At 51.6% G+C, this 23,685-nt stretch overlaps 11 protein-coding genes across 11 annotated transcripts; 3 read left to right on the top strand and 8 right to left on the bottom strand.

The window, feature by feature from the left end:
- Positions 1-191: 191 nt before the first annotated feature.
- SCP_1401340 (Uncharacterized transporter) lies at positions 192-2,384 on the bottom strand (the record flags this gene model as incomplete). The annotated part of the gene is made up of 14 exons (XM_027763841.1): positions 192-218; positions 271-363; positions 418-467; positions 521-534; positions 606-729; positions 779-879; positions 936-1,080; positions 1,143-1,236; positions 1,294-1,325; positions 1,384-1,689; positions 1,791-1,839; positions 1,893-1,994; positions 2,045-2,163; positions 2,222-2,384. The coding sequence occupies 14 exons, from the start codon at positions 2,382-2,384 to the stop codon at positions 192-194; spliced, it is 1,419 nt and encodes a 472-aa protein (XP_027619642.1).
- Positions 2,385-4,502: 2,118 nt separating this feature from the next.
- SCP_1401330 (predicted protein) lies at positions 4,503-6,658 on the top strand (the record flags this gene model as incomplete). Its single annotated transcript, XM_027763840.1, has 5 exons — positions 4,503-4,543; positions 4,604-4,666; positions 4,725-4,887; positions 4,954-6,120; positions 6,179-6,658. 5 exons carry the CDS (start codon positions 4,503-4,505, stop codon positions 6,656-6,658), a joined length of 1,914 nt encoding a protein of 637 aa, XP_027619641.1.
- Positions 6,659-7,458: 800 nt separating this feature from the next.
- SCP_1401320 (hypothetical protein) lies at positions 7,459-8,229 on the bottom strand (the record flags this gene model as incomplete). Its single annotated transcript, XM_027763839.1, has 1 exon — positions 7,459-8,229. One exon carries the CDS (start codon positions 8,227-8,229, stop codon positions 7,459-7,461), a length of 771 nt encoding a protein of 256 aa, XP_027619640.1.
- A 970-nt stretch (positions 8,230-9,199) lies between these two features.
- On the bottom strand, positions 9,200-9,706 carry SCP_1401310 (hypothetical protein; the record flags this gene model as incomplete). Its single annotated transcript, XM_027763838.1, has 1 exon — positions 9,200-9,706. One exon carries the CDS (start codon positions 9,704-9,706, stop codon positions 9,200-9,202), a length of 507 nt encoding a protein of 168 aa, XP_027619639.1.
- A 1,635-nt stretch (positions 9,707-11,341) lies between these two features.
- SCP_1401300 (glutathione S-transferase-like protein) lies at positions 11,342-12,324 on the bottom strand (the record flags this gene model as incomplete). Its single annotated transcript, XM_027763837.1, has 4 exons — positions 11,342-11,539; positions 11,593-11,808; positions 11,867-12,220; positions 12,274-12,324. 4 exons carry the CDS (start codon positions 12,322-12,324, stop codon positions 11,342-11,344), a joined length of 819 nt encoding a protein of 272 aa, XP_027619638.1.
- A 330-nt stretch (positions 12,325-12,654) lies between these two features.
- Positions 12,655-13,464, bottom strand: SCP_1401290 (C-8 sterol isomerase; the record flags this gene model as incomplete). The annotated part of the gene is made up of 3 exons (XM_027763836.1): positions 12,655-12,788; positions 12,838-13,291; positions 13,348-13,464. 3 exons carry the CDS (start codon positions 13,462-13,464, stop codon positions 12,655-12,657), a joined length of 705 nt encoding a protein of 234 aa, XP_027619637.1.
- An 835-nt stretch (positions 13,465-14,299) lies between these two features.
- Positions 14,300-15,302, top strand: SCP_1401280 (hypothetical protein; the record flags this gene model as incomplete). Its single annotated transcript, XM_027763835.1, has 4 exons — positions 14,300-14,503; positions 14,661-14,821; positions 14,896-14,989; positions 15,051-15,302. The coding sequence occupies 4 exons, from the start codon at positions 14,300-14,302 to the stop codon at positions 15,300-15,302; spliced, it is 711 nt and encodes a 236-aa protein (XP_027619636.1).
- A 667-nt stretch (positions 15,303-15,969) lies between these two features.
- On the bottom strand, positions 15,970-16,575 carry SCP_1401270 (Histone H2B; the record flags this gene model as incomplete). The annotated part of the gene is made up of 4 exons (XM_027763834.1): positions 15,970-15,993; positions 16,049-16,173; positions 16,228-16,332; positions 16,386-16,575. The coding sequence occupies 4 exons, from the start codon at positions 16,573-16,575 to the stop codon at positions 15,970-15,972; spliced, it is 444 nt and encodes a 147-aa protein (XP_027619635.1).
- Positions 16,576-16,897: 322 nt separating this feature from the next.
- Positions 16,898-17,471, top strand: SCP_1401260 (Histone H2A; the record flags this gene model as incomplete). Its single annotated transcript, XM_027763833.1, has 4 exons — positions 16,898-17,066; positions 17,119-17,248; positions 17,303-17,369; positions 17,421-17,471. The coding sequence occupies 4 exons, from the start codon at positions 16,898-16,900 to the stop codon at positions 17,469-17,471; spliced, it is 417 nt and encodes a 138-aa protein (XP_027619634.1).
- A 203-nt stretch (positions 17,472-17,674) lies between these two features.
- SCP_1401250 (hypothetical protein) lies at positions 17,675-19,320 on the bottom strand (the record flags this gene model as incomplete). Its single annotated transcript, XM_027763832.1, has 16 exons — positions 17,675-17,873; positions 17,947-17,971; positions 18,029-18,089; positions 18,140-18,167; positions 18,222-18,234; positions 18,283-18,329; positions 18,398-18,498; positions 18,563-18,602; positions 18,664-18,679; positions 18,736-18,747; positions 18,807-18,866; positions 18,920-18,945; positions 19,003-19,028; positions 19,088-19,105; positions 19,152-19,161; positions 19,220-19,320. The coding sequence occupies 16 exons, from the start codon at positions 19,318-19,320 to the stop codon at positions 17,675-17,677; spliced, it is 783 nt and encodes a 260-aa protein (XP_027619633.1).
- Positions 19,321-20,682: 1,362 nt separating this feature from the next.
- On the bottom strand, positions 20,683-22,934 carry SCP_1401240 (Probable homoserine; the record flags this gene model as incomplete). The annotated part of the gene is made up of 7 exons (XM_027763831.1): positions 20,683-20,848; positions 20,906-21,207; positions 21,259-21,384; positions 21,442-21,937; positions 21,993-22,052; positions 22,506-22,803; positions 22,853-22,934. The coding sequence occupies 7 exons, from the start codon at positions 22,932-22,934 to the stop codon at positions 20,683-20,685; spliced, it is 1,530 nt and encodes a 509-aa protein (XP_027619632.1).
- Positions 22,935-23,685: the final 751 nt, after the last annotated feature.

Genomic DNA, 23,685 nt, shown 5'->3' with positions numbered 1-23,685 from the left:
CATACAGCCATTACAAGACAATTCCAAACAGGAAATCCTGCTTTCCGATTTCTTTCAATACAAGGAACAGCTCGGCTGCTTCCGCTAAAGGATAGAGCTGGTGGTGAGTAGCAGTTTAAGATAACCGCGCTCGAGATATTACACACCTGAAATATACCACGGTAACTAATGCCGAACTACTGTGGACGTGCTCACGGGACGTAACGAAAATCGGGGGCCTGTAATAGTAGACATGAGCAGCCAGTAGCATTCCAAGCAAGGCCCACTTGCCATATCAGCCAGTTCTGACGTATCTACCATTGCATCCCTAATGGGCTTCCCAAACTTACCGTCTCTTCGCTTGTTCTCCATGCGATAATACATCTAAACAATTTGGTCAGAAAAATCGCGACAATCACTACGGAATGGAAGGCGTACGGTGAGAATAATAGCTGTTACCGCGGAAACGAACTCCAGGGCACATGAAACTAATACGGAAGCATTAAAAAATTTGGTGACTTGATCATGAATCGGAACTTGCCTGCAAATCCAGTGCTGACAATGCAAAATAAAGATAGATTACTTGTTGACCGAGCATGCAGAAATATCCTTCCTCGGTAACTCACATGAATCGAGGACCGTCTGTAGTTGGGAATAAATGGGAGCCCAGTACGCTTCCGCACTGTCCAATGGCAATGTACATCGGGATGCCCGTAGCCTTTTTAGTCTCCGACCCAAGATTATGTGTGACTGCGTTCGACATTAGTCGCGAAGATGTGCTAGAAGCCGACACACGCACACCAAGCAATGACAACGCCAATAATCGTGTATGTTCCACTTGTGATGCAGAATGTTGCAAAATACCGGACATGGTCGTTATAAGGAACAGCGAGTAACAGACTCGGGACGCCAGAATTTCAGCCAAAAGTTGCATGCGGAGCAGTCTAATGACGTACACATAGCCCAGAACGCCTAGCATACTCGCAGCGACGACGGAAAAGCCACGAATTTGCAACCTATCTGAGCAATATGAAGTACTGCAAAGAATAATGGCAGCAACAGCGTATGGAGGGACCGTGAGCAACTGTGCGAGCGCATTCGCTTCGCAAAGAACCTGAGCCTCAGAGATTTACAATGCATTATGTAGGAGATCGGACACGCACAGTATCCGAAGGTCGTGATGATGGTTGGGAGGAAAGCAGATATTGATGCCAGTGCACAGTTTGCACCAAAGTAGATCACACCTGCAGCGTAAATCTGAGGTGAAGGACAATGAGTCGATTGACAGACCCGAAGCGGCGATGAGATGCACACCTTCCAATCCAGAAAAGCCGCCGCAATGTGTTCTAATATTTAACGTGTCGATGAACATTTCACAGGTGGTGCCACTGATTGGAAGCGTACTTTTCTTAATTGTCCTCCCTATGTCTGCCTTGATTCCTCTATTAACTCGCTCCATAGCTAACTCGCGTTCTCGTTCGTTCAAGAATGTTGTCTCCTCGGGACGGTCGGGCAGGAGGAACAAGCACAGAACACCAAGGAAGATCGTCGGCAAACCCTCAATGATAAATAACAGCCTCCAATTCGCCAGTGCCGTGTGTGCATTCTGGACGCCAAACGCGATGAGCCCTCCACAGGCTCCTGCGACAGCACCGAAGCCAAACAGGTATGCTAATCGCATCCCGATCTCTTGCTTGGTGTAATAGAATGCTGATATGGCAAACCGTTAGGATATGTATAACTTGGTGGTGGTAAACCGCAGGTACACATGTAAAGCGGAATTCCTGGACCAAATCCTGCTTCGAACATACCGAGTCCGATCCTTGCAACTGTTAAACCGGCGAAGTTGAAACCGCAGGCCTTGGAAGACCTTCGTTCTATCGCAGTGAATTCATCATTAGAAGACCACCCACCGACAGAGTTGAACAAAGCCCCCATCCAAGCGCAGAGCAACCTAGCCATATGCGTGGAGGGAAAAGCTTCGAGGTAATTGTTGCCGGAATTTGGAAAATAATCTGTGGCTTTGTGAAACAGTCGATGGAACACAGTAGAGATATTGACATACGTAGGAGAAGAAAAACACGGAGTTGACCCATTCAAACAGAACACCCGTAGGGTCTCCATTTAGAGCGTCCCCGGGGAGTCCCTGCAAGCGTGCATTCCCTAGGTTTGTTCTGTCCAGATCTAAATAGTCAATCTTCAGACCTACAGTAGCAACCAAGTAATGGGGCATAGCACTCACAGGCGAACAGGTAAAGCAGGCAGACGATCGGCATGATCCGGGCGTCCAACCTCCTCACGAGTCTCCTCTCCCCATGTAACGGCTCGACAAGGAACGTCGCGGTCTGGAAAGCCCCAGCAGCTTTCTCTTCAACAGACGTCGTATCTTGGTGAGTGACTGACATGTCAGGAAAATAAATCGTGGACCAATATGAGGAAGCTGGAAGAGCACACTCCTCGGGTCCATGTCCCTTTATTGTGAACCCATGGCGCCCCTTCTTAACTGACGTGAGAGCTTTTCATGGTCGGATAGATAACCCTTGCATGTCGTGTTTCTGTATCAGAAGATCCGTCACGGGCTGACGACTGGCAATAAAGCGCTCGGGCGTAGAACGACACCAGTGCGAAAGTTGTGGACGAACGGACTGAACCTAGTACAAACAACAGTCAACTTCCAACCTCAGGAAGAACACTGACTGTTTTGCGAACAGGATACTGTATCAGCATATTCTGACTTCTATATCCCGTCCGCACTCCTAGGGCTAACATGGCCCTCATCTTACTGTTTTTGAGCTTTCGTAGTGCTTGCTCAGCGCCACAAAGCCGCAGCTTAGGTAACGCATGGCGCACAGAGCGTCTCTGTTGCGGCAGATAGCCGAACGTTTCAAGTCGGTGGGAATGCCAGTCTCCAGCCCGAGCCTTCGCATGTATTACAGCAATGATCGGCGGCAAATTCCTGAAGCTTCTTTCCAAAGCTGACAAAGGTCATCGAGGCAAAATCTGCGGTGCCCTTTTCCTGAATCGAACGGGATGCTCCTCATTCCAAGCTTTTGGATTGACAAGCATGGCGGTATCTCGGCTGGCCCTTGGGCTCCATGGATTACAGCGCTCCACCCATTTGGCTAGGACCTTGTCGAACTTTTCCTCCTAGGATATTAGCCACGCCCCTCGCGTAGGATGTCGCACTGATATCGCACTCACAGGTGAACAGATCGATTTATGCTGTGATTCTGAACCTTCTCGGCTTCCAGATGTCTCAGCAAAGGGATGTTCTAGAGGAGTCTCCATTGCCATTGTTCGAAGAGACAGATTCGGCGGATTTCATGATGCAAGTGCTCAGAGTGCTGATGTCACCAGTAATCCGATCATGGGGCATGTGGGCAGTCTTCGCAACTTCCATGATAAGGAGTAAGTTTTCGCGTACACCTTAATGCTGGAGTTAGTATTTCCAAGGCGTTTCATAGACTGCACTATAAAATGCGACTAACTTGAAGGCCAATCGAGCGTGCAGGTGAGTAGCACAAAATATTCATTTCTCTCCGGAAAGAAGCACTTATCGCGAATCCAGATGCTCGTCCCAAATTCTCTCAGCTATGGGAATACCAAGCCAAAGCCGTCCGACTTCTGGATGGTCCATCAGCACACCTCGCGGCTGGTCGACGTCACTTCGTCACTTTCTTTTGTGGGCTCACCAATGCTGGCGCATTACCTGAATTGGGCGGTCCAGCACTTGATGCTAATGTCTCTTCGAACTTCTCTCCGAGCACCTCCGGTCTGATCGGTTAATTCGCTCGGGGAAGCGACGAAGTCGGTCAGTACTGCATCCGTCGAGCTGTGACCACCTTCCAGTGGGGTTTGGAACGCGCCAGTATCACTTCGGAACGATCAGATTTCTTTGCAGGTCGGACGTGCCGTAGAGTTCGAAGAAACGAGAATTACCGTATTGAGAGGCCACGGCACGAACAGGGGGCCATCATCATAAGGAGCGCGGTCGGCTCAGTTGGCTGACACAATCGCGCTACCACTTCAGAAGATGTACCTATGGCCCGCGGGATATTTAGCTCTTATTAGAGCAGTGCACCGTTATTGCAGCATCCTGATAACAAGCATACCTTCTATTTTCAATCGAATATATTGACCATTCTTGTCGGAGAGTGCTGCCATGCAATGTATTTTGGTCCCTTCGAGTAATACTTACCAGGTGTCTTGGTTAGCCGCACCATCATAACTCGACATCAAGCTTCTATCCTATTTGCGGCCAGCTCGATACTTAGACATGTCTACGGAACCTCAAAAAATAAATGCGAGTGGATGATTGCAGCGTGCGCGCCGAATGAAAAAGAGTCAAGGTCGACTGAGTTCGACCGGTGCGGTACCTGGGCGCTTAACAATTTTTGACGCTTGTCGACGTCCTCTGCAGCTTGTGTCCGCTTCATGAATTCACGGACATCAACGATATTCCTCATTTTCGCATAACTTACCTATCTATTTGAATCTTTCGGTGCTAGCGGTTTATTCGGCGTATGGGCGTACTGGGATTTGCTCCTTTCATACAAAAAACCTGGTGAGTGGCATCTCGAACTCAAAACTCGTCGGACTGAATACGTTCTGACCCCCCTCCCAGTCCTGAGGTAATCAAAACACTCCCAAATCGATTGCGCTCACTCAGTGGGAAAACTGTCGTCTTGTGAGTGTGATTGTGCCTATTTGCTTTAACATTTCCCTCACTCGGTGGTATTCCTCAGAGATGGCACTCTTATAACCCAGCGTCTGCATTTCGCGCCGATGCCACACCGATACAGGCATGTCCTAGGGTGGTACCGCATCATACGCGAACTACGCGAATGTGATGTACATGCGATTTGCGTGTTCGATGGAAAGGAGCGTAGCCTTGCGAAGGAGATGGAGGTAAGCTGCCCTACTTCTGACGTGTTTAAGTGTCTGAAGCAATGCGATTATCGGTCATCTCTGAAGATCAAACGCAGACGTGCTGTGCGCAAAGTTACAGAGGCGCGAGGGGAGCTGGAGCTTCAGCGCTTAGGACGTCTCCAGCGACTGACGTCCCTGTTGCACTCGTGGCGCGCGTTGAATACTCCAGCGCAAAATAAAGCCGCGGATTCCCTACGGAGTCTTGTGGGTGAACATGTGAATCTTCCGCCCCTACCTTCGTACATGACAGGCACTCCAAGGGATGACACGCCTAATACTCTCCTCCATTACAATGCGCATCCATGGCATGTTGTCCCTTCAGAGGAGGCTATGGGCGACTTCAGCCAGTCTGACATGGATGACGTCCTCAAACATGCAGGCGTTCCGGTCAACGCTTCACAAGACGCGGACTCTATGCCATTCGCAGATGGACCGGGAACGAGTGAGTACACGACTAACCCGGTCATACCTCCTCTATCAGGCAGAGACGGTCCCGCGACAAATTCTGTCGAGACAGCCACGGCCCCGCCAGTGGAACAACCGACTGACAGCAGCGATGACATCCCACACCTCCGTGATCTGTCTTTGCATGATGTTCCCGATCTTGAAGAGGTTGTGGAACTCGACGACGAAACTTCCGCCATTGCATCAACAGCGCCAGAGCTAGATGACCTCTCTTCTCCGCCTATGCCGATACCGACGGATTTAGAAACCGAGTCTGAACAAGTCGACCCCGAAGACCTTTCCTCTGCGTTGTCCGAGCTATATCTGCAGTACCGCCAAAGTGTGCCAGAATTGACATCACTGCCGGAGCAAGCACCGGCCGAGGCAGTCACTCCCGAGGCAGAAGCGTCCGTGGACGAAGACGCAGCCGCCTCCGCTGCTGATGCGCAGGCAGAATATGCGATGTCCAAGACACAGCATCAATTAATGCTCGATGAGGGACAGTTGTGGGCGCACCTCGCAGAGGCTGACCTCGGCGACGCAGAAATCACAGCAGTGGCAGCCCTTACTCACAAGAGCAGCATAATCTCGGAATCCTACAAGCGTCGCACTCATCCACCGACGATAGAAACGTACACAGAGAGCAGAGAGATTCTCGAGGCACTTGGTGTCCCTTGCATCGAGCCCACGGGGCCGTTCGAAGCTGAAGCACTTGCATCCTCCCTGGTGATCAATGGATATGCGGACTACGTCGCCAGCGAAGACACAGTTCGTTATACCGTTCTTCGTACCTGAGTGTCTCACTAAGATCCTTTGTTGTGCTCAGGACGTACTTGTGTACGAGGCCCCCTTGATCCGGAACATCTCAAACCGTTCTGGGCCTTTGGTCGTGATCTCTGGCACAGACGTGCGTGAGCTCCTTGCGCTTGATCGGGCAGGCTTCGTCGACTTCGCTCTTTTACTCGGCACCGACTTCTCCTCGCGCATCAAGAACGTCGGACCCTCACGGGCGCTGGCACTCATCCGCGAACACGGCTCGATCGAGCGAGTTCTGGAACAAGCCCCGCAATTTCCACCACGCACTCCGCAGGACGTCTATCTCGCGCAGGTCGATCGGGCCCGCCTGGTCTTCGAGACACTCCCGTCTCCACCAGACGCGTCGAGTATAGAGATGAAGGACCCAGACGAGGAGGAAGTTTCCCGTATCATGAAACATTACGGACTGTCGAGCGCTCTAAAGGAAGAATGGGACGGGAATGTGGGGTTGGAAGGCAATTATTTCCAAGACGACCCGTCCGCTTCTTGAAGCGTTTGTGGGCTCGCTACTGCCTCGCCACGGGGTGTTGCATACTGTGTCCTTTGCATTCACGCATACCATCTACCCAATCATCTCACGCATTGCTTTGTGGACATTGTTCGTCGTAGATGCTTTCCCTTTCGCACGTCCAGTAATCGTATCCAATGATTTGTCTTCACTACTGGCAAGCCGAGGATCTGAGAAATATTGCGATGATATAACGCCGAGTGCTCTGCGGAGATGAAGAATCCGTCTGAACTGCTCTGCTGCAAGGCGACAAATCTTGATGGAAACGAATGAATTGTGGGAATGTAACAATCCGGAAAATCTGCCACGTTAGTGTCATCACAGTATCCAGCAACTAAAAATTGAGAGCGCTTATGCTTCTAACCGTAAATTATTTCTGCGTCACTGGAAAGGTCAATCAATATTCTACAAATTGATCCATCGGAAAAACTGCGTACCAAAATCTATTTTATTGGATACAAAGTAAGTGATTCCGTCTAATGTGTGGTCTGCCATTGTCTACTATTTTGAATGGCGACCAACAACCGGAGCACTTCGGACGTACCTTCGTCTCGCACGCGACTCAACAGGGGAGACAAATCGAGGTTCGGGAAGAGCGCGTTGATAAAATGCGCCGTCAGTGCAGGCTCTTTCAAGCGGTTCAAATCGAACCAGTTGTCAAACAGGTTGATCGTGTGGAGACGGGGTGCGACCACACCCTGATATGTCTCCGGAGGAGGAAGGGTATCGAAGTTTATGCGAGGTAGGTAGAGGGACCTCAGCTTCGGACATCGGCGAGCAAATTAGACAAGAGTGCGGGGTTGGACAGACAGAGGGTTGGCACCATTAGTGACAAGAAATACGAACTCCTTCAAGGCGGGCCAAAAGGCTGGTAAAGTCGCGAAGTCTCCATCCGCCATGTCATATGCCCTCGAGATGTATACACAGATGGTCTCCAGCATACACATTGAGGTGAGCGGTTCAAAGATTGAACAGGCTGACGTGGTAGAGTTTGTGACAACAGCTTTCAGGAGGCAGAGTTCAAAGTTGCGCAATGAGGGATACCTTGAAGACAACAACGACAATAGCGGGGCACAATCTTCGAAACTTTCGGGATCCTTGAAGTCTCCCACCATTAACGTAAGATAGCGCAAGCGAGAAGAGGTAACACTGGGCGAGAACTGGATGATAGTCTTGGATTTCCCATATAGGGTCAGCTTCTGCAAATTCTCAAAACCTCGGTAGCTAGCTATATTCTCTGGTAACGAATAGATACCCACAGTGAGATCGACTAGGCTTCCTGACGCACAGAGATAGTCTAGCAGAGGCGTGTTGAGGTGATCCGTGCCGAGCTCCAAAATCTGCAAAGCATTCCAGGCAGTGACCGGCGTCAACCACGAGGGATCTCGCACACCATAGACAGCTAACTGCCGCAAAGAGGGAGTATTTGCGCTAATAGGGAGCAGGAGGCTTGCAGCAACTTGCTCGAGGTCTGTAGGCAGGTTGCCCCCGATGCTGTTTGGATCATGTACATGCAAGGAGATGCTGCGAAGTGTAGGGGTGATAAGTGTCATGATACCAGTGTCGGAAGGAGGACAATGCATCCAGGACAGATGGCGAAGGAAAGGAAATATGGCACTCTCTTGACCACGATGAAACAACGTTTCAAGAACAAAGTTTCGACCTGGGACTGATCTTGCCATCTGAACCATGCGTACACGGCGTGCGTACTACTGAAATCGTGTCCAGTCAACCGAGGCGATGTTCCCGCACAGAGTCTGGAAAGGTCGTCAGGTTCGTCCCTACACAGTCAATGTATTCTTACATATGAATATTTTACCCTCCCAGATGTGTCTGACCCTTCCATCTTAAAGGCTGGCAGAAGTTAAACGCGGGAAGAAGGTCGTCCAGCGTTTCCCATAGAACGTTTAGAGCGTGTTCTGAGAATAGCCGGGAAACGCGAGTAGAACCAGACAACGTTCGCTGTCTCTGTATCATCTCCGCGGTCTCGTTTCCCAGATCGTCGACAGCAATAGTGAGATGTTGAAAGATCTGCTGCAGGAACATCATAGCACTCCAGTGCTCTATGACTGGACGACATCTGCCATAAGGAACATAATCAAGGCTCACGCGTGCACATGGAATGAGAGCATACGCCTTTACCTGCCATCGCCTCGAATGAAAGCCTGGGTGAACGGAAGAGCGCGGGCTGCTGGTACGGCGAAGTTCGGATACCCAAATAGGCTACGATCACCTGACCGCGATACCACTACCGTAGCAGTACATGAGCACATATGTACATCTAACATATATTTGAGATTAACATGGCTGCCAAGGCTGCCGTTATACAAGGTCATTTCGCAAGCGTAGCACGCCGGTGGCAACCAGGGCTACGGTGGCTTTACTACCCATTTAACTGCTCCCTCTAAAGACTCTATTTCAATGGGCCCTATACAGGGATATGTGAGTGGACTGTAGATATTTTTTGAAAACTGAATGTAACTTGCAGCGACATCAAGCGTACGCAGACCACCTTCAACTCCGTCAAACATGAACGTTAACATTATTATCGGCTCCAATCTGTTGTTCTCGATTCGCCTGGGACATTGCTAACAAATGCAGCACTTGGGCCCACTCGGTCTCGCCGTCAACATGCGGTACCATCCGCCTCTCCCGAGCCATCGCATCAATGGTATTGAAGTTGGGAAAAAGACAGCCGATGAAACGCGCGATGTGTACGGGGTCTTTGACTCGGAGACGGCAACGACGTTTGAAATTAGGAACGAAGGCGTGCACACCTGGCGCAGTTATGCCGAGATATGTCTCTGCAGGTAGGAGAGCCTCAGACCCGAAGGCCACACGGGGTAGGTGAAGTTTCCTCAGATTTGGGCAGCGGCGCGCGAACTCCACAAGCGCGCGGGGGCTGATGGACTGGGCTCTACCAATCCGCTCGACAAAGAAGATGAACTCCTGCAGCGCAGGCCAAGCGGTAGCCAAGTCCGAGATATCTGCATCCACTATACAAGATGCATCTGAAATGGTTACTGTCATCTTCTCTAGCAAATGCAGTGAGGTGAGCGGTCCTATCAGCGACAAGAATGGCATTTGAAGGGTGCGTGCTATGGTGAGCTCTACTTCACGCAACATCATGCACTTGGAGGATACCAAGGTGAAGATAGGGATGCAATTCTGATAATCATCAAGATCTCCACATTCTGAAACGGAGATAATGAGTGTGTGAAGCGAGGCGCATACAAGTGCAGGCATATATTGCAACATGCTCTTGGCTATGCCGCGCAGAGTCAGTTTCTGAAGTCTTGTGAGCCCTCCCCAGGTGGATACGTCCACCACTCTAAAGCCGTTCCAGACGTTCACACGAAGCTCGACCAGATGTTCTAATGTGCTGAGCTCTCGTAGGAGACGAAGGGTGAGGTAATCGCAGCTGATGACCAGTGTCTGCAGCTGCCTCCAGGAGGCTACTGCCAAACGTAGTCGAGCTGGGAGAGGCGCCCCGAATAGGTCGAAGTACCGCAAATTCGAAGTTGCCCTGCTCACAGACACCAAAAGACTTTTGAATATTTTACTGTCTTCTGGGGGGGCGTTTCTCGGGATGGCGAAATAGTCCGATAGAAAGAGTGCGAAGAGAAGGGGTAACGAGGGTGAGAATACTCCTGTCGGATGCCAAAAATTGCTCCCAGGAGAGGTGCTTGAGAAAAGGGAATAAGGCTTTCTGCTGGTTATGACGAAACAACACCTCGAGAATGTAACTTCGAGCTTGAAGCGTCGTTCCAGCCGAATATTGGATCCTGCGCACACGTCGGGCATAATACTGAAATCTCGCCCAGTCACACGGTGAGATCTTGCCCAACAGTAGCTTGTGACTTTATCAGATTCTCTTTCACTGTCATCGAGGCGGAAGTATCTTACATATGTCTGTTCTACTGCTGAAGGCAGGTCTTAAGGGATCCACACTACGAGGAACGGTGGCAGGAGCTTTAACGCGGGTAGTATGTCGCGACTGCTGGCGTCGAGGCTCTCCCATAAAACATCCAAGGCGTGTTCCGAGAATGCTCGGCAAACGCGAGCAGAGCTGGCCAGAGTACCTCGTATCAGAAGCCTCTCTTCGCGATTTTCGTTGCTGTATGGTGGAATAGAAAGGTGCTGGAAGATTAGGTGTAAGACGTCAAAGCAATTGAGCCTCTGTGACTTGATGTTTCAATCGATGGCATTTTGTATGAAAATCGTTAGCTAGTGAGCGGCGGCCTAATATCCAGTACCTCATATCCACAGGAAGCAGTTCATACCTACTTCTGTTGGGGCTCTTTAGGTTGTTGGGACTGGTTTCCGTGAAATTCATAACCAACTTTTGCGCGATGCCAGTCGCCTGCAATGAGCGGCGTGGCCGGAGGGCCCACGATGCGGTCACCTGACCGTTCATATTGACCGTGACAGTACTACGTGACCGCGATCGTCCGACTTCATGCCCTCAAAGGATATATACACACCAAATTTCTTGTCTTTTCTAAACGGATACATGTCTCTGCCTGATTACCACGCAAAGCGCATGTCTTTTAGCCATCGCTCCAATACCTGGCAGGTAACTTCGAGATAGAACAGTCTGGTCCAGTGATATACGTACAGTAGTCTTCCAACGCGAATGTCTTCCATATTCATCATTCGCTGAACTCACTTCTCCCCGTCCAGCTCAGGATAGTGTCTGAACAGGCCATTGCTGAACTTCTTCCTCCGACCACTTGCAATGTACTCCTTGATTCCCTCCTCGCCCGCTACACGCTCGTGCAAGGCGAATACGTCGTCGTACTTGCCGCTCTTTTTAAGTACCGCCATGCGTCTCGGGAAGGCGAACAGGAGGCCGTCCACCACCTGGCCGCACGAAGTGTCAGTACATAGGTACTTATGGTTGAATGCACACGTACGTGGAAGAGCACTAGGTCCGCAGTGGTCGTCTTCGCGCCGACGAGGAAGGTCCTCTCGGAGTCCATCGTGGCGGGATTAGTCGAGAGCACCTTCTCGAAGTGAGTCAAGAATGCAGGCATGCGCTCTGCGCGGAAACTCTCGGAACGCTCAAGCGCCGCATCCTTCTGCTCTTCGTAGTACTTCGATGACGCAATGGGATGATGTACGTCGTGGGCCTGGTCCACCGCAAGTCAGACTCTACATGGGACATGCGAGGGACCACCAGATACGCACCTCGACGCACAGATCCATCCCTGTGAGCACGAGCTGATTGACCGTGCTTCTCTCCTCTTCCGCGCGCTCCCTGTCTTCGGCGCTCAACTGTTCCTCTCCCGCAAGCTTGCTCCCGAGCTCGCCAGCCAAACCGAGCTTCGGCGCAATGTGGTTCAGGATCGCGGTCGTCTGAGAGATGACCTTACCGGACGGCAGCTCGAGCGCGGGCGGCGCGAAGTGCGGGGGGTGCCCGATCTTAGATGGGTTTCTGAGCGTGGACATGAGCGTGTTGCCATTGAGCTTCTCGGTATAGGGAACGCCGGCGTATTCGAAGGCCAGCCGGATGTATTCACCGCGACCAGGGATGCCTGGCCACTAAAGAGAGATCAGCGACATGTCGGATACGTGAGAGTGACCACTCGACCTACATAGTATAGAGTGTAGGAGTCCGTTTTCTGTTTCTTCTCGGGTGGAGACATGGTTAGTTTCCTCGAAATGACGAGAGAACTGAGACTAGAACGAAGTGACTTGGTATCTCGCACAGTATGCACACAGGTGAATAGCCAAGAGCAGCAGGGACGAGTAAACGTCGAACCCGAGTGTGTGAGCATGGGTGCTCGGACATTTTATAGGATGCAGCGTTTGGCCCAGTGACGTTAAGAGTTCCACGATCAGAACTCGATGAGTCTCGACAAGGTTGAACTAGGTTCGGGGAGTACTAATGTGGCTCGAGATTTACCAGAGCTTCCGACGACTGGGTATTAGTCTGCACATAACGTTCACAGTTCTAGCCTACTTTCGTCTAACACCTAAATCTTCCCTACGAGTATATTCCTAAACATTTCTCGTGCTGAGATCCTGAAGGTGTGGTACAGCGACGAAAAGTCCAACGTGGACGAGAGAATGTCCATCACACCGAACGGCAGCATCAACGGGATCCAGCCTGCACCTGTTCAGTACATACACGGTGAGAACACGGGCAGAAGGCACACCTCTAGCATACTCCAGTGCGAAGCACCCTTCGTGCATTTTATACTGTTTCACATGCCCTCTGGGCAGATGATGCACGCTTCCCGGGCCGTACCTCTCCATTGTCAAGTTTGGCGGGTTAAACGCCCACTGCTCGCCGACGAGGATGTTGAAGTAGTCGTCCGCAGTATGCATACCCGTGTGTCCCTCCGTGCCGAGGGGCGTTCCGAACACGATAAGGTACTCCGTGATACTCGCGTGAATGACGTACATCGCGCCCATCGCGCCGCCCGCGTTGCTCAGCACCCACTCGGAGCTGTCTGTGTTGATTGCGATGGTCGACGGTGGGTACGTCGCTGTGAGGTTTGAGACGATGTAGTTGATCATGGAGACCGTGTCATCAGGGGCAGGTGCATGTGCGATCGCAGCTTGTGCGAGCTCGTGCAGACTCTCCGGCGTGAGGACATACCAACGGTCCTACGGGAACCGAAGATTTAGCACAAAGAGCAAGAAGGTGCTGGTTGTGGGCGTACCTTGATACCGTCCAGGAAACCAAAAAGCAGAATTAGTGTGCCAAGAAATGCCGCACGCAGAGTCCACTTCGTCATCGAGTCGTTAACCTGCTCCCGGCGTGACTTTGAGCTCCCCATTGCAGTTATTTGAGCAGGACAATTTTACGGGAGCTGCTCTGATCTCTCAACAGGGCGGGGGAGACGGGAGTGACTGCCAGCGCCGTAGTCGTAGAGCAGCTGATGCTCGCGTCCTTATAACACGCGATGAGATGGTACGAGCGTACACAAGCGCCCTTGTTACAAGTGCATCAAAAGGTTAGCTCCATTTACAACAATTTCGCGGCGACGTATTTGCCCCGCGCAAACAACGCCATATGCGGTAGTCCGGGCGCTGGAAGTCCTCGGCATAGCCTGGTGCAGGCCTCGTAGTCACCGGATGCATCGGAAAGGAGTAGAACTTGCATGCCTGCGGAGGCCCGAGGCCCTCATGAAGCCAGCAAACAAGCCGAGCAGGCAAATGAGTTTTTTTGCCCGCCACCTGACATACCGTGTAACGAAATATATATTTGTTCCGAACAAACAGCTTGCCGCGAGGGAAGTTCTCTTTCTTATTTGGGCAATTAATGCCAATAAGGGTGAAAATGGCCTTATTTTTCCTTAATTAAGGAAATAACTCAGATAAGCAAAAGTTGATGAAATACGTTGCCACAATAGGGAGACTTCCCATTCTTGGGAGCTCGTCGAGCTGTCCCAGGCTGAATGTACAGCACAGCGGCGGCCAAACCCGCTGCTAGATCCTCCTCCTCCCCTCATCTTCCTCCTCGCCCGCCCTCTCTTCACCTCACCCACACCCGCTATCTCATCTTATCCACCCTCTCGCTGCTATCGTACCTTTTGACGCACGCGTACCACGCGTTTCACGCTCCCAACACCAATATCACATCCCAAAAACCTGCCAAAACCCCGCGCCCTCATGGCCACCCGCAACCGAAAATCTGACACCGCCAACGGCGAGTCCTCGGGGGCCACGAAGGAGCTGGACAGCCAGACGGACTTGAGCGTCGAGGGCACGATTGCCGCGGCGCTGGCGCCCTCGCAGGTGGAGCGCGATGAAGTGAAGGTGAACAATGCGAGTGCGACGGAGATGAAGCACGCGTGCGACGATGCGCTCAAACGCGTGAGTCCCTTTCTGTTACCCTGGCCCCCTTGCTGCGCAGTGTGGGTGCGCTATCTGAAACCGGCAGAGGTCGTGTGCCCTTTGGCGTTGCGTGTTTCACCACTGTGTGACATCATTCAGAGCTAGTTAGACGTACGTACTAACCCCTTTCTTTCAGTTTCTCTCTCGGCCGGAGCTCTTCAAGCAGATATACACACATACAGACGTACGGCTAGCCCTCGGCTGGGCGAGCGTCTTTGTTGCAGCTGGCACAGGGCTGTACGGCTGGAAAGTTGACTTCGAGAGGAGCAAGCCAGTCGTGTGGGCCGGTGTCATCCTGTGAGTTGTCACTTTTAGCCTTCACAGCGTGCCCTCACAGGGTCGATCACTGACTCCACGTCCCTGCTTTGCAGATATATGATCCTGACCAGTCTGCAAACGCTTTATGCATATTTTATCGAAGGGGATATCGTTTTCGTCGGAAAGCGGAAGACATTTGACAAACGGGTGCGTTCGCTCCTCCATGTAACCTCTCCGCCTCTCACGTGCCCTTGGCCTTGTGCTGTAGATTGTAACAGAACGGATAACCTTGACCTCCGCGACAAAGCCCTCAACACCATCAACCCCACCCGCGTACGCGCTCACCGTGTCGTACGTGCGCTCCACCTCCGGTGGCAAGTCTCTCCTTGGGCGCGGACGCGCCGCGACGGAGCGAGGCTACAACGCGTTCTTCGACGAGCGCGGCGTCATGGACCAGGCGGCGTTTGAGCGCTGGGTTGGCCAGCTCGTGGGGCGCGTCATGGAGAGCAAGGCGGAGTAGCTAGGTGGTGCCCTCGTTTTCTTCGTCTTTGCTCATGGATGGATTGTGAGACGTAGCAGTCACACATGTATGTTGTGCCCGTATAGGATGTTGCGTGTCATGATTGTGCTCGCCACCCGACTGTGACTCTGCACTGCTGGCCGTTCACAGTTTTTCCGGATCGCGGGGTGACGCAGTGTCCTACGTATTCACGTAAAATGAGCGCGCTGTCTGAGCGCAACATTAACATGCTCGAGGGGCCCATCTTTCGTGTAAACCGCCGAAAACTACCTCAGCTACCCTGACGTCTACATGCAGGTGCCGGCGTGACACTCTCCAGCTCTACGGTACGAGCGCCGTGTCTCATACAGACGCAGCTGCGCCATACAAACGGAGGCAGTGAGCGCATGGACCAAGGGACATTCAGCGGCAGACGCTGCAGTACAACTGAGTCGACTGTAAGCTACAAAATGGCAACATTCCACTGTTCGGAATCAGCTAGATCACTAATACTAATCATTTGCAACCACTGCCCTATGCGTTAGTTCTTCGCGATAGTAGACTCAAGATGGCCAAAGTAACACACGCGATAACGCCGAACAACCTCTAGGATAGAGTAAGAGTAAATTAAAGATAGAAAATACACCAATAGAATACAGCAGCAGCAGACCACCCAACAAGAGACAAACTACTTCGCCCCTGCACTGGAGAACTGGGAGTATAAAGTCAGTACCCTTTCGCGAGACCAAGGTAGCGAACATGCTTACTTTGGTTACCGACTTCGTCCCCTCTGAAATGGCGTGCTTAGCAAGCTCTCCTGGCAAGATGAGGCGGACAGATGTTTGGATCTCCCGGGAAGAGATAGTAGATTTCTTGGAGTACGAAGCAAGCTCTGCGAGTCACTGATAAGAATCCTATGAGACTGCAAATACAAGAGATTACTCACTCGACGCCTCCGTTGCGATGCGCTCGAAAATGTCGTTTACAAACGAGTTCAGGATGGCCATCGCCTTGTTGGAAATACCAGTGTCAGGGTGTACCTGCTTGAGGACTATATGCCCCGATTAGAAACTGACCAGTTGCAGAAGTGAATGAGTCACACACCTTTGTAGATGTAAGACGAATAAGTCTCCTTGCGAGCCTTTCTTCTCTTCTTCTTGCCCTCACCCTCAGCCCCAGTAGCAGCCTTGGAAGTCTTCTTCGCCGATTTGGCGCCCTCAGTGGGCTTAGCAGGGGCCTTAGAGGCGGTGGAGGCTGGGGCCTTGCCGGCAGTGGAAGCAGGCTTCGGTGCCATTGCGAATGATGTGGTTGTTGGTGGCGGAGGAGCGGTGGGGGAGCAAGAGCGCGATGATGGACGCGGATAAGGATGGATGTGCACTCAGGAGCTGGAGTGGCGGTATTTATAATGACGCGTTACGCTTGTTTGGTCAAGACGCGTCGACGCGTTGAACCTTATTTTGTTGATTCACGCTCAACAGCCCGGCACGTGACTCCGTCGACGCGTCGTGGCCATTGTGCCTATAAAGCTTGCTCTCCCTTAACGATGTCTCCCCCATCTTTGCACCTGCTCTCCGACCCCGACTCATCCCGTTAACCCAACTTCTTGTTACACTACAATGTCTGGCAAAGGAAGTGGCAAGTCCAAGTCTGGCAAGGCATCCGGCGAACCCTCTGGCAAGTCCCAGTCGCGTTCCGCCAAAGCTGGTCTCCAGTTCCCCGTCGGTCGTGTCCACCGTCTTCTCAGGCGGGGCAACTATGCGAAGCGTGTCGGTGCGGGCGCACCTGGTATGTCTTCGTTTTCCTTCTTGCTGCACTCGTCGCTGACTGCAGTTTTCAGTCTACCTCGCTGCAGTACTTGAGTATCTTGCAGCTGAAATCCTTGAGCTAGCGGGAAATGCGGCACGCGACAACAAGAAGCAACGTATCATTCCTCGACATCTGCAGCTCGCCATCCGGAACGATGAAGAGTGAGTCCACTTGTCGTTTACTGTTGCACTTCACGCTAATGCGTCGCACTTTAGGTTGAACAAGCTCCTTGGCGACGTTGTCATATCGCAAGGTGGTGTTGTACCATTCATCAACCCAGAGGTACTGTCTTCTTTTACTTGTTTTAGACTCTTACTGACGGCAACTTTACAGCTCTTGCCCAACAAAACACAAAAGGGTAAGAAGGACAGCCAGGAGGTGTAGAATTTTTATCTCTGTTGTATTGTTGGTGTACTATACTCGCCTCTTATCTTATCATCTACTAGCATTTCTATCTTCAATATCTTTGCGTTCGTGGCATCCTTCATGCCAAGCTGTGTGATGACAAGATCTATGCTTTACTTTGTCGAGGATACTAGCACCAGACAGTTGCTTTAGATACATTTGTGACACTTGATGTGCAAGCACTACACGGTCGCTGCAGAGACCCGCTCCGCCTCCCGGCGCACACAAATATGGATAACATCGTCTCCAGATTCTTCGGTACTTGGTGGGGACGGGGATGGAGTAGGCGGTAGTGTTCTACTACGAAGTGCAGGGTGTTGAGCGGCTAACACGTGGATGCTGTTGTCCAGCTTGTTGCGGAACTCGCGGCGCGCATTCAGCCTGTGTAGCTCAGGGATCAGGAAATACTTGCCATGTGAACGACGGGGGAGGGCGAGATCATCAAGGAACTTACGAAAGTAGGAATGAGTTGAAATACACTGGTGAAGAAAGACTGCGTGAGAACAGGGAACGAAGTGAAAAGACAGGATACTCACGGACGGCAGATACAATGTAAGTCGGAATGAACACGAGGGAGGCCGTTGTCGATGTCAAAAACTGTGCGCGCTCAACTTGAGGAAGACCGAAAGCGGCGCGATGTGGCTCACCAAGACCAGGCTGATGACGATGTCCACGCTGCCTCGCCATCCATCAGTGCCAACGCCGCATTCTCGAGCCGTGGACGCTCACACGACCAATAATCCTGTAATTACATCAGTTCTGCCGGGCGTCGAGCGGGGAATATGCGTACCGGTGTTGAATGTATACAGTGTCAGCTCACTCAGCACCTCATCCGTTCTACGCCAAGCACACACCACGAAGATCCGAATCAGTTCAGCGAGGCCAAGCATAGACGCGACACCTACTCCCTGATATGCGTACGCGACCTGTACAGAAAGTAGCACAACGCAGCGGTGAGCGAAACGTCGGCGGCAACGCTCGTCGCGAAGGCGGCTTCCAGGATCTTCTATCTCGCGAGCGCGAGTGAGTACGGGCGGGACATACATAGATGCAGCTGCATCCTGGCGCACCTTGAGGTCTCCCGGTCCGCTAGAGTGTAGATTCGTAATGCTAGAGGAGTGTGACTCGCTTAGCATGAGCCAGAGCCAGAGCCAGAGGGTGGATAGCAAACCTTTCCACTGTCAGTACTGCCAGGACGTCAATAAACATGAAATGTCAGGGCGTGACAATATAGGTAACTTACTGGTCAGAGAAACTACGACAAGTGCGCGAACAATGAGCATTTCAGACGACACGACGAAGAAAAATTCTCACACAGATTCGCGGCGGAGAGCGCGATCACCCCGGCCGTGATGGCGAAGTCGTACTGGCTCACTGCGGTGTGACTGAGAATTGTCAAAGGTCGCGATAGGGTAAGAATGACTGACATCGCCACAGGCGGCGCGCAAACATGCTGTTATGAGGTCACACCGCGTTATTCGTGGTTCCCCGATGCTGTCTGCAGACGTACCATCGCACAAGGAACGACATGAAGCCCTGTCAGTATCGAACGCTCAACAGCCCCACATATGTCTTGAGGGAATGACGCCACTCACCATAAGAGCAGATTGCGACTAACGATCTTATTAGCACTCGTTCTCTCGCGATTGTCTGACTTACCAGCAGAGTCCTGCATGCACATGTGACATGATCAGGTTATCCGCTGGGTTTCGATACGGTTGGCTTACCAAGGCATGTCGCCGTTGATGACGGCGGTGTTGTCGAAGTTGATCACGAGGAACCAGTAGACAGAGTGGATGTACAGCCCGATGGATGCGGTGGTCATCATCCTGCACATCCCTTTAATCCATCATTACGAAATTCTAATGCGCACGCTCTCACCACAGCACAACCAACTTGCATAGTAATATTCAGCAACAGGATCTCCAGTCCAAACGTCTCACTCACAAGGATTTTGAAGGGCCAACGGTCTTGCTTGCACTGACGGAAGTATCCAGCGATCAGCGTGCAAGTGTTCCCGTACAGCCTGTGCTTCGCGTAAGCAAAAACATTTGGGTGGGCCCTGGAATTGCGCACGCGGTGTAGAGAAAACCACCGAGCAGTAGAGCTCCCAGAGTTGAATTGTACATGTCACCAGCATGAGTTGCACATTCAGGATTCGGACTCAACACGGCCTCCATCTCTCAGAAACGGGAGTGACGCGGCTCTAGAAACGCCCACAGATGCTGTTTCGAATTTAATCGAAGGCAATAATAGAGATCCAGGTCGTCGCTGACGAGTTCGCGGACGACGTTGAACCCGGGCCAGTGCCGGGGAGTAGGCAAAAGATGATGGCCAGACCGGCGAGAGTAGTGCAACGAACAACCGCAACCGACCTACAAAATCCAGGTATCTTACATTGGCATCGGATCCGTCAGTTCCACCGAGACCACATGAAGCCATCCACGGGTACGCACCGTTCGACCGGCTTGTACAACAAGCCAATTAACACTTCGACAAGGGAATGAGAATGACGACCATGGATACAACACCACTAATACTAGTCCTGCTAGAACGCCTTGCGAGAAAAGCGAAGGCAGAACTCTCCTACAGGAGCTATGAGTTATATATCTCCTCCGCCTGCAGGCGGTGATGTCAGAATGGACGGTTTGCACGGATCATCATATCAATCAAAGAAGTAGATTGTAGTAACTCAAAAGTCAGACATGCGAAACTCACAGAGACAGAGACAGGCTCGGAGCCTCCATCGATAATGAGCCAATGAGAACGTCTCGGACGCATCGTGACAGATACGTGAACGGTGCTTTCCTGCAGCCAGCGGAATGTCCAAGGGCATGACGTGCTGTGCTGAGCACGTGGGCAACCAAATGACTTAATTCTGTCCGGATTCTGCAAACATCAGTCAAAACCGCCATAAACCGAGCTCAGCAAAAGTACGTGGTAGTGGCGAGGACAACGCAAAATTTGTGAGAGCAGTAAGGGATGTTGGCGGGTTAAGCGACTGGGATTGCGTCTCGTAGTTACTTGACAATTGCTATACGTGGTGTGTTTTACAGCAAACTTTCCTGTACATGCAGACAGCTTGATAACTGCTCAGTGACAGAGCATTCAGCCAAGTCAAGTGTGAGAGCGAAGCAGTACACACTCATGGCTACAGCGGATCAGTCCTCGAATTGCCCACACCGGAATGTTAGATGAGCTTTAGCAGATCAGACATCACCCCCATGGCGGTTACAGCGGCGCCTGCTCCAGCACCCTGGATAACCAATGGCCGCGCACCGTACCGCTCCGTGTGGAACATGACAATATTGTCTGATCCTCCGAGAGCAGTCACGAACGGGTGACTCACATTATACCTGCAAGGTGACACTCAACAGGCGTGTTAGTTACACGGACCACCAAGTGATGCTCACTCTTCTAGATCTGCCTTGATGACCTTCGCGTTCACGTCCACGACACCAGCAAATCGCAGCACCTTCCCTCTTTTGAACGCATCGGCTCTCATTTTGTCGAAGCGGGCATCGAACTCCGGTAGCCGCCTGATGAACTCGTCACCCGTGTCTGTCCCTTCCAGCTCCGGCGGAACTAGAGACTTTGTGATAACAGACTGGTAACCATCTTTGAGTGCGATTCGGAGAGATGGAATATAGCGAGACAGGATAGTGAGTTTGCGGGCGACGTCAGCGCCGTTTAGGTCATCTGCCGGATGAGGTTCCTGTCCAGAGTGTCAGACAGACTCAAGTTTCACCGCCATTTATTGATGTACCGTATAGCCCTTGCTGCGAGCGATGCTGACGACAGATGAGAACGGAGGACCTCCCTCCTTCGCAGTAGAAAATTCATTGAAGATGTAGCTCATCGTGCCGGAGAATACACCCTCGATCTTGACAATCTTAGAATGTATACGGCTCAGCACTAAAAGGGGCTTGCAAGATAGCGTTCTCATCACCTTGTCGCCTGTAGCTACTAGATCCTTCAAAGTCGAGATGATAGGTAGACCAGCGCCCACTGTCGCCTCATTCAGGAATCGTGCACCGCTTTCCAGGCTGGCAGAGAGGATGCTCTCATACAACGAGAGTTCGGCAGAGAAAGCCTTCTTGTTCGGAGTAATGACATGGATACCCGCCTTCAGGAACTGCGGGTAGATGGCAGCGACTACATTGGAGGAAGTGTTGTCCACGAGCACCACATCTTGGCCGGACTTCACCAGAGCGCACAAATCTCGACAGAGGACCTGGAAATCGGGTATTCGGCTGGACTGGGCCAACTCATCCTTCCACCCCGACGTGTTTATGGGAAGACCATCCGGGGAGAACAGGGTAGCCTTGGACGATGAGAGAGACACGATCCGGGATGGATTGGGAGCAGGGAAGTTGAGTAACTGGTTGATGAACTCTCCGCCGACAAGTCCCACACCCACCACCGCAATGCATAGCGTCTTCGGACTGGCGCGAGTCATGGATTGCAAAGCCATACTAACGTGTGCAATGGTGTGCGTACTAAGTAACGCAAGCGCAGGCCTTGTCGGACTCGTCAGGGCGATCCGAAGCGTTGGCGCCGCTGCTCACATTAGTGGAATCAAATTCATGAGCGCGTCGACTCGGAGGACGAGGTCACCGAGGCAGTGGTCAAAAATTCCCTGAAGCTTTACTCTTCCACGCACCAGCACAAACCACTCCGCAGAAACACACTGCCTATCGGAGAAAGCCACTCTCCTACTGTGAAGGCGGTTCTACAAAATCATCCCTGTTGAGTACTGAGTGGGGTGACGCATTGACTGATACACAAAGAAAACACATAGCGTGCCAAATAACGATGATGGAGTCGCAGGTTATGCAAGTGCGTGAAACTCGAGTTACATGAATATCGTACATAAAGTGTCTATCATATGGACCGTGGTGAGTCAATGAGATCTGCAGAGTTATCTACGTTCGACGGATCTTTGCAATTCCTTCTTCTAATCGCCGCTCATCAGGCGAGTCGTCTTGGAAAAGCCTGTCTTGCAAGTCAAACCCCTGCTGAGGCACGGGACTCCCGGTATATGCCCCATCGTACAGCGCTGGCGACGAGTCCATAGGCGTATTCGACGTTGTGGTAACTTGGCTGTGAGCCTCCGAAGACGCAGGGTGAGTTCTCTGAGGCCTCGGAGTGGTCCAGATTCTGACGGCACCATCATGACTGCCCGTGGCAAACATGAACGGCTCCACTGCATGGTTCCAAGCGATGCATGTGAGATCGCTGCCCAAAGCTTGTGCACGGATGTGATGCAGTAGTGTCGCCGACTCGCGGTCCCAGACATGGATATCGCCCGCTATTGCACGCATGAGCCTTGACTGGTTCACAAGTAAGCTGTGTCTTACCTTTCCCAGCACACAGGACTAGTTGGTCGTTCTTGCCCCCGAAGTAACTTGGTCCGGCAAAATCAACAGGAACCTTGGGCATATATGTATGTCGTAGCGATAATCGAGCAGTATCTTTGACGAGATCTAGCCTCCATAGTTGTGGAGGTGCCTGATACGCGATAACGGGTCAACAGCCATGACGGGACCATGCCTCAAATCATGACACACCTTGTTCTCATAACTAACCAGAGCTACATCATCCCGAGCTATAGTTATGTCACGTACATCGTGCAAAACCGGAACACGACTGCAAGCGAGAAATTGAGAAATTAACTGGATGGTCTGTAGTAAAACTCACTTTTCGATATCTTTCTTGTCAAGGTTGTAAGCTAGAGGGATGCATTCAGATCTGGCGAGCAATTCTGACAACGTATATACTCGCCTATTATCTGTTTCTCCGCCCTAGATTTCGATGGGTGCAAGCCATCACTGGATGCTAGTAGAGTTCCTACACATAACATGCGCTGACAATCTTGCGTGATCGCCACATCGTGGAGCTTCATTCGATCGAAATGGTAGGTTTCCAGGACCTTGAGCATGACATTCACCTTTCGTGTAGATATGCCTCAGTAGGATCCACTCACTTCACCGTTGAGATCCTGTATCATAGGTGAAGGATCGAAATTAGAGTATGCAACTGGCGATTTGGGGATTGTCATCCTTACCAGTTTGGTTACATCACTACCTTCGACTGACATGAAGGCTACAGGATCACGCATGAGCATCACTTGCTACTGTGGCAATTTCCAAGGTTACCTTCTCCACCAGGAAGCCACGCGATAGACTGTACC

The sequence above is a fragment of the Sparassis crispa genome (genome assembly GCF_003851025.1).
Source record: "Sparassis crispa DNA, contig_000013F, whole genome shotgun sequence".
Taxonomy (NCBI): domain Eukaryota; kingdom Fungi; phylum Basidiomycota; class Agaricomycetes; order Polyporales; family Sparassidaceae; genus Sparassis; species Sparassis crispa.
This window is presented reverse-complemented; position numbering and strand designations above follow the sequence as displayed.